Here is a 9,460-nt window from a genome sequence, read left to right as displayed (position 1 = left end):
CAATTTAAGGCAAAATGGTTTTTGGACTTGAATTGAATTTACAAAATGGTTTTTGGACTTGAATTGAATTTACAAAATGTTTTCTTGTTTACTTATTTTATCCTTTTGTAAAGGGGAAAGGTTCTAGCTTATCCCGTGTAAAAGCTAGGGAAAGGTTCTAGTTTAGCCCGGAAAAACTAGGGAGTTTGTAAGGTTACTCTTTATCCTCAAAAGAAAGAACAAATTAGTGAATTTGTTGGAAAATCCTTGGTGAGGAGCTAAGGTAGTGGACGTAGACTTTGTTTGAGAAAGTCGAACCACTATAAATCGCTGTGCAATTCTCTATCTTTCAATCTCCTTACTCCCTAAACACAAAACCGTTCCGACCCCTCTTTGTAAATCGTTCCGGTTGTCGTTTCGAGCTTCCGAAAATCCTAACAATTGGCATCAGAGCCTAACTCGTTAAGAAGGTTTAACCACCTTGAGACGATCCTAGAAGAAGCTCTATCAATTCCCGACGCAACCGACAAAGAAATGACTTTTTCCTCCGGTGCTTATTATCTTGAAGAATATCCTATTATGGATTCACAACCGGTCAACAAGCCACCCTTCTTCAATGGAGCAAATTATGCACATTGGAAGAATAAGATGATGTACTTCATTCAATCATACAATCTAGGAGCTTGGTACTCAATCATGGACGGTTACTCCTTTCCACCCGGCAAGTACAACGATTGGAGTAGAGAAGAGCAGAAAAATTTTCAGCTTAATTCTAAGGCTATACATATTCTATTTTGTGCTTTAGGCCCAAATGAATATGGAAGAGTCTCATCTTGTTCCAATGCCAAAGAGATTTGGGATAAGCTCCAAGTCACTCATGAAGGAACCGACGAAGTGAGGGAATCAAAGAAAAGTCTTCTCAACCATAGCTACGAGAACTTCAAGATGAAACCCGATGAAGACATCAAAGCTATGACGGATAGATTCTCTATGATTGTCAACGGTCTCAATGGATATGGAGAAGTAATCCCAAATGAGAAGCTTGTGAGGAAGATGATTTACTCTCTTCCAAAGGAGTGGCAATCAAAGAAGACGGCCATTATCGAAGCAAGAAACCTAAAGTCTCTCACTCTCGACGAGCTGATTGGTTCCCTTCTCACTCATGAGATGATGGTGAAGGAAGATGAAGAAAGGGAAGAGAAGAAAAACAAGAAGAAGAAGAATGAGGACGTAGGCATCAATGAAAGCTATCAAGATTCAAGTGATGAGGTTGATGAAGACGATGATGAACAAAAAGAAGAAATGGTCAAGCTCTTGAAGGAACTCAAGAGATTCATGATTTCCAAGGAAGTGAAACATGAATCAACCAAGAAGAAGAGTCCCCCGGTATGTTTCGATTGTCAAAGAAAGGGGCATGTCATGTATGAATGTCCTCTTCTAAAGAAAAAGGGGAAGAAGACATTTGTTGCATCTTGGAGTGATGAAGATGATTCCAATGATGAAGATGAAGTAGTCAACCTATGCCTCATAGCCACTCATGAAGAAGTTGAGGTATCTTCTAACTCAAATGAATTTAATTCATTTACTTTTGATGAGTTACAAGATGCTTATAATAGATTGTATTTGGGATTTGAGACCATGAATTCCAAATATACGAAATTAATTTCAAAACTCAAAATTAAAGATAATTTGATTTTGAAAGCAAAAGTTGATTTTGAAAATCAAAATCAAATTTTGAAAAATGATTTAGAGCTTTCAAAAATCAAAATAAAAGATTTAGAAAAGAAAAATTTTGAGTTAGAAGTTAAGCTTGAAGGCTTAACAAAAGAAAAAGAATTAATTTCTAAAAATAACCTATTATGTGTAAAAATGGCAAAATGCTCACATTGCCATTTTCATGGTCATTTGGAACATACTTGTCCTTTGAAGAAAGGAAAACATTTTAAAATTAGACAAGTATGGGTTCAGAAAGGAACAAGGGGCATTGAAACTAACGTCCAAGGATCCAAAGTAATTTGGATACCAAAATCGAAATGAATGTCTCTTGTAGGTGTGTGTGAGCAATGGTGATGAAGATGATGATATTCAAGATGCTCTAGCCACACATGAAAAAGGAATGGGTAACCTCTAAGCTTAATGTTTTTGAATTTGATTATTTGGTTGCTCATTTGATTTTAAGCATGCATGAGTTTTGGTTTTAAATGATTATGCATCATTGTTTTAATCTCATGTATGTTAAAAAGGTTTTATGATGAACATTTTAAAGTTTTAATGATTTTTCATAATTTTTAGTTCATCATAATGAATTTTGGTCAAAATTGGTTTTAATGCAAGTGATATCTCTCTAACAATTGATATCAGATTTTAAAATGCTTTGATTTTATAAATTTTAATTTTTGACCTAAATTTGAATGTTTATGCATGTGGTCTAAATGAAAATGATATCTCTCTAGCAATTGATATCAAATTTTTAAAAATGCATAGCATTTTTGGAAAACTTTATGCAAATGCACTTAATTTTAACAATTGGTATTAATATCAAATTTCAACAATTGGTATTGCATAAAGTGTTTTAGTCTTGGATATATTGAATTTCATGTGCTACTAACATGTTTGTTATTCTTTGTTGAAATTCAATTTTGTTTAAGTGTCAAGTACTTAAAAGCTTAATTTTTTTTTGGAATGCTATTATTAAGGGGGAGCTTTAATTTTTCAAATTATTTTTTAAATGTCAATTTTATCACTTATTCTCCAATGTTATTTTAGAACTTCAAAGATTGAATTATTTTTGATATAACAAAAAGGGGGAGAAGTTTGGTTTGAAAAATTCAATTTCTTAATGAAAAAGGGGGAGCTTAACATTTTCATATGTTTTCCAACAATTAGTATCTTTTTCATTAAACATTTTATTAAGGGGGAGTTTTGCCAAAAACAATTTTTCAAATGTTTTGTTATATCAAAAAGGGGGAGATTGTTGAACTATGTTTCGATATAACAATTTAAGGCAAAATGGTTTTTGGACTTGAATTGAATTTACAAAATGGTTTTTGGACTTGAATTGAATTTACAAAATGTTTTTGGACTTAATTGAATTTATTCAAAATTTACAAAAATAATTCAAAGTTCTTTTAATTTAAAATTGAGCACAAAAATGTTTTTATGAATAGTAATTTACTATTTGAACAGTAAATTACTATTTGAACAGTAAATCACTGTTTGAACAGTAACCCGAGGCTCAAAAATTCCAGTTTGTAAAAGGGGAACCGATTCCCCCCAAGGGGGTACCGATTCCCTCACTGTTCATCAGCCCAACGGTCATAATATTTGAATATTATGAAGGGGTATCGATTCCCTATGAAGGGGTACCGATTCCCCCCATTCTGGGCAGCCTTTTTGAGTAGAAAAATCATTCCCAAACGGCTCCAAAACATCCCCAACGGCTATATACGACTTCAAACTCATTCCAAGCTATAAATACAAGCTGAGGACACTTGAAGAAGGTAGAGAACAACTATCCAAGCAATCAAACACAAGAGAAGAGTTTTTCAATCTTATTTCATCTTTCTCTTGTAAATATTTTGTTCTTGTGAGCTCAATCTTGTAAACACCTACCTTAGAGAGGTTTTCTTGTTTACTTATTTTATCCTTTTGTAAAGGGGAAAGGTTCTAGCTTATCCCGTGTAAAAGCTAGGGAAAGGTTCTAGTTTAGCCCGGAAAAACTAGGGAGTTTGTAAGGTTACTCTTTATCCTCAAAAGAAAGAACAAATTAGTGAATTTGTTGGAAAATCCTTGGTGAGGAGCTAAGGTAGTGGACGTAGACTTTGTTTGAGAAAGTCGAACCACTATAAATCGCTGTGCAATTCTCTATCTTTCAATCTCCTTACTCCCTAAACACAAAACCGTTCCGACCCCTCTTTGTAAATCGTTCCGGTTGTCGTTTCGAGCTTCCGAAAATCCTAACAAATGGTAATTTGGCAAGGAAAGATTTTTATTTTTTTCCTTTTTAAGGGAGTAACCCACGTGGATGAAAGGAAGAAATATCCCATCTTCCAGAGTCCTCTTTTTCTCCTTTCTTTTTCATACGTGGGAGCTCAAGGCAAAGGTGAAAGTTCTTATTAGTTGATTTTTTAGTTGAATTTTAAGTTTGGTTTTGATTATCAAGTGACTCTTAAGCTTATGGAAAGCTTAAATTGTCATAAAACAGTAAGAGGAAATGTATATAAAGGATTAAATGAATGAAGTGAATAAATGAAATCTTGGTTGAAAGATATTTATTAGATTTCCAGACCAAATTTAACTTGTCAAGGGTCTAATTAAGAAGTTAGAAGCAATAGAATTGAATTTGGAACATGTTGAAAATTTAGTGTAATTTTTGAATTACATATGGAGGATAGGATTTTGAGGTTAAAGAGGTGATTAATGAATAGAAATGAGTTTGAATATGTGTATGTGAGTTAAGAATATTAAAAGGGAATGAAATATGAAGAGTTGAGCTAAAAAGAAAGTGAATTTCGTGCTCTAACTGGAATTTCTGGGTTGTGTGATGTGCATCGATGCACATTCAATGTGTACCGAGTACTGATGCACTCACAAACAAATAAACATCAAACGCAATTAGTGCATCGATGTACCCTCTTAAGATAACATTGAATGTGAATTGTGTACTGATGCATAGATAGTGCATCGATGCACTCGTTAAGGGATGCATCGATACATACCTTTCATTAAGAGATGAAATAGCCTTTCTTTTAGTGTAAAAAGTGATAGTTTAAAACATATCAATTAGTATACTGATATGTATCAATGTATTGCTATATAGATTTAGAGCGTAATATTATTCCAGAATAATCGAGGGATTAGGATCAAATCAAAGCAAGCAAGGCTAAGGTGAGTGCATAATATAGGTATAAGGTAATGGAAATAAGATTTGCAATAAGTCTATTTCCGAGATAAATGTCATAGTATAATAGTATGAACATGCATATATTATAGTTTGGATTAAATGTGTGTAAGTTATATATGTTTACATATGATTCACCACATTATTCACCACATTTTATATGACTCATATGAATGTACTCAAATGCTTGTGTGGTAGAGTATGAGATGGATGATTATATGCATATATGTTGTTGAGTTAATCGATTGACGGAATTGGCCAAGAGGGGGGTGAATTGGCAATAAAAATTTTGGTGGAAGCTTTTGCAGAAAATTGAAAGAAATTGCACAGCGATTTAGAGTGGTTCGACTTTCTCAACCAAAGTCTACGTCCACTACCTTAGTTATCCACACTAAGGATTTTCCACAAATTCACTAATTTGTCTTTCTTTTGAGGACAAAGAGTAACCTTACAAACCCTCAAGAATTATACCCCAAATTCTTGAGAACACTCTCTCCCAAAGAGAACAATACAAATTTGCAAACTTACAAGGAAATCCTCACAAGGTAGATTGTTTGCACAATTCTAGAACAAAGAAAAGAACACTCAAGAATGAATACAATTGAGCACAATAAGTGCTCTTGAAAGCAAAATAAATATTGAATGAAAAATAGGCTTGAAATGCTCAAACTTGAGGTTTGATGCTTTCTCTTTGATTCTCTCTTGATTCTAGTTGCTTGATGTTTCTTGTTATTGATCAATGGCTTCTAAGCTTGCTTAAATACACCTTGAATCACTTCTGAACGTTGGGGATGATTAGTGGAGTTAATATAGCCGTTTAAGTGTGAAAACAATTAATTAAAAATAGTTGGGAGCATCAGTGCATCGATGCATACCCATGGTGCATCGGTGCATCCGTGTAAAATTCAAATATTTTGACCGTTGGACCCTTAGTGCATCGATGCATCAAGTGCATTCGATGTTTCAAAATAGCCAGAGTGCATCGATGCATGGCTGGTGCATCGATGCATCAAATGCATTCGATGTTTTCATAAAATTCTCAGTGCATCGGTGCATAGTATGTGCATCGATGCATGAAATGCATTCGATGTTCAATTTAATTCATGGTGCATCGATGCATGGATTGGTACATCGGTGCATCACTCTGAAAAATTGATTTTAGGCTTGCTTTTGGTTCAAAATACTTTGTGAAAATTGTTTCAAAAAATATATTAAGTATAAAACACAATTTTACCCATTTAATAAGGTTTGAAATTGATCTTAAAAGACTTGGAGTAATAATTTGATATTCGAGTAATTAAATCGAATATACTTTTAGAAAATCATTTGTAAAATCTTAAAATTCATTTAACTTAATTTGTTATATCGAAATACAAAAATGTTTTCAACATATGTTTATATGTTATAGTGAATGTTACATGATATAGATGTGTATATAAATTTATGAACTTATATGACTATGAAATATGAATGTGATATGTGCATATAGAGAAGACTGAGTGATATGATCTACGTTATCACATTTAATACGTGATTACATGCACTTGTATTACATGTTATATGATATGAGATAGAGTTTTACACATACATGTGGTATGTGACAGAAGAAAAGAAATATGTGATTATAAGATCAATGGTTACACGTACATGGGATACGTGACAGAAAAGAAGAGATATGTGTTTATAAGAGAAATGATATGAATAAGTGATGTTAATATGTGAACTGTTATAAATGATAATGCACATGTTATGTGATTTGAGAGCTAGGGTATAGTTGGTATGCCAAGAGTCGAGGGTTTACCTATGTCTTTCGAGACATATGGACATTTTACCTATATTCTATGAGACATATGGATAGTTTACCTAGGTTCTTCAGGACCTATGGACAGTTGTCGAGGTTCTTTATGACCTCTGGATAGGTCATTCGAGACATTTATACGACAACATAGTGGTGCACAACCTCAATGTACTCAAATACCTTAAGTTCTCAGTAATGTACATGAGCCTATAAAAGATATGAAAAGAGTTTGTATGATTGTATTTTATCATGTTACCATTGCTTGTATTGAATCACGTATGCACAGGGATTAAGAAGGAGATTAATAATGATCTATGCATATTTATTTATTTATTTATATGTAATTTGAGATGATTTTGTTTGAGATAATGAAATGAGTATAGATAATATGATATAATAATATAGTATGTCTATATTGTTACATGTTATAAGTGTATTATATATTTTATGATGCCTCACTAAGTCTGTGACTTAGCGTGTAAGTGATTTACACGTAGGTACCAAGAATCGGGAAGAATAAAAATAGGAATGGCAAGAACAGCAGCACTGCTAGAAGATCAAATCAGAAGTAACTGATAAAGTATGTATTTTGATGGTGTATAGTGTGTTGCCATGTAAGAAAAGTGTTAGTTACAAATGCTCCGATCATTTTTTGTCTTGTTTTGGTTAACTTGTGTAAAGTAACAATGTTATTTTAATGAAAGTTTTAAATTTCCTTGATTTTCATCAAGTGTCAAAGTTTGAAAAGTCAATGTGACACCTCAGACTCGTATCCGGGTCGGGTACGGGTTGAGGGTGTTACATACTTACACTAGTATAAGTATGTATATCTCTCAATATTTTAGAAACTAAAATTAAACACATAATTATATTGGTGTAAATATGTTTTAATATTTAAAAAAATAAATATAATTAAAAAATCTATTAAGTTATTTGTGTAAAAATTTTATTAAAAATATATAAATTAGAAATAATAAAAAATATGTTTTGTATGAACTTTCATTTGTTAAAAAGAAAATCTATCTCAAGGACAATTTGGTAAAATATAAAATTTTCTTATCTTATATTCATTCGTTCAAACATTATAATCTTATATTCTTATCAAACAAATCAAACAAGATAATACAATATTCCGAGTAATGTGCTAAATAATGTAACATTCTAGTAATATTTTTCCCAATGATAATCTTACATTCCGTGAACCATATTACCCTAAAAGGTTATACTAGAGTACGAGAACAATTCAGAAACCAAAGTCCCAAATACATAGAAAACGACAGCTCCTTCCCCTTAGCCTCAGATGGTTATTGCTTTTTTGGTAATCATCTCTTCTTAAAACCATATTTATTACGTTCATAGAACAAGTCGGTTCTGGCATTGCCAAGGTTGATGATTTTGGGGCAGCCATCTCGGTCCTTCTCAAGCTGAACACACTCTTTGCAGTAGTATGCATCAGATATTCCTGGTCCTCCACAGCTGACACATCCACCCTGCAACGATCCATAGTTACATTCGTCACATACCCGCACAAGCGTGCAAGGTCGCACCAAAGAGTCGCAGATTACACACTTACTGTCACATTTCTCGCAAAGCCGTCCAATGGCAATACCAGGTTGTTTCCGGCACATGATCAAATCAGGATGGTGCTTGGCCATTGTAGTAATCAACACCACCTTCCCCTGTATATAAGTAATACAATTCAAAAATGCCGAGAAAAGGGAAAAGGAAGAGCGAACCTGAAAGAATGAGAAGACATATCTGTGCTTGTTTCTGCTCCCTTGGTTGCTTGCCCTCCACGTTACTTGGTATTGTTTCTCAAACTTAAAATAGTCTTATAAAAAACAGTAAAATGAAAAAAAAGAAATTCCAAAGAAAGTAAAAAAATAACAACTACATATACAATTTTTATTTCTCGCCCGCCAAGTTTTGACTTTAGAGCAGATATTTGATTTATTTTTTTATAGAATTAGATGCTGCGTATAATAATTATTGGAGTTAGATTTAGATACAAATACAAAAACACAAAAGGATAGTTTAACATTATATATATTATATCATTTTAACCTAAAAGATTTCGAGAATTAACATGAAGACATGGAACGAAGTAATATCTTAACAAACCCATCATTTTATTATCATTCATGCAAAAGAAACGTATAAGTATCGTAAACTCCAGGAATCATTATAGATAATTCATGTCATGTAAGCGTAAGAGTAGCAGTAGATGGGCCTTCACTATTTTAAGTCCAACAGTTTTCAAGGGCAATTGTGGGCGTTGGGGTTCCTGCCGCAATACTTCATGAACATATTCTTCAGTGTTAAGGCCGACACCGACAGGAATTCTGTCCCTATTGGCTACCAAGATTCGGCACATGCAAGCGGCTGCATATGATAGATCCAAAAATATTTGTTACGAGACATATATGTTAATAATAATAAAAAATCGTATGGAATGGACAAAAATAAAATTTTAAGATAGTTACCTTTAGTAAAATGAACGACTAATTTTAAGATAGTTACCTTTAGTAAAATGAACGACTAATATAAAAAAATTAAATTTTTAGAGTGAACACAAATAAAATTTCAGGATGGACACCTTTAATAAAATAAACAACTAACGTAAATAAATTCGGTATCCAGGGTGCCCACCCTGGGTTCAACATGCATCCGCCAGTGGCATCACTCAGGCCCTGAAATCGTTTACGGCATTCGCTGTTAGGGTTTGGTCCCGCCCCAAAGAACGCCGATGTCAGAGCTGACTGGAAAACACCCAGATCCTGAGG

General features: G+C 33.2%; 1 protein-coding gene across 1 annotated transcript; it reads right to left on the bottom strand.

Annotated features, from left to right (window-relative positions):
• Positions 1–7,999: 7,999 nt before the first annotated feature.
• Positions 8,000–8,345, bottom strand: LOC120129159 (PHD finger-like domain-containing protein 5A). The gene has a single exon (XM_039146736.1). It carries the CDS (start codon positions 8,330–8,332, stop codon positions 8,000–8,002), a length of 333 nt encoding a protein of 110 aa, XP_039002667.1. The 5' UTR covers positions 8,333–8,345.
• Between the last annotated feature and the right edge of the window lie 1,115 nt (positions 8,346–9,460).

This window comes from Hibiscus syriacus, unplaced genomic scaffold (genome assembly GCF_006381635.1).
Source record: "Hibiscus syriacus cultivar Baekdansim isolate YM2019G1 unplaced genomic scaffold, ASM638163v2 tig00110483_pilon, whole genome shotgun sequence".
NCBI lineage: Eukaryota > Viridiplantae > Streptophyta > Magnoliopsida > Malvales > Malvaceae > Hibiscus > Hibiscus syriacus.
Note: the sequence above shows the minus strand (reverse complement) of the source record. Positions and strands in the feature narration are given on the sequence as shown.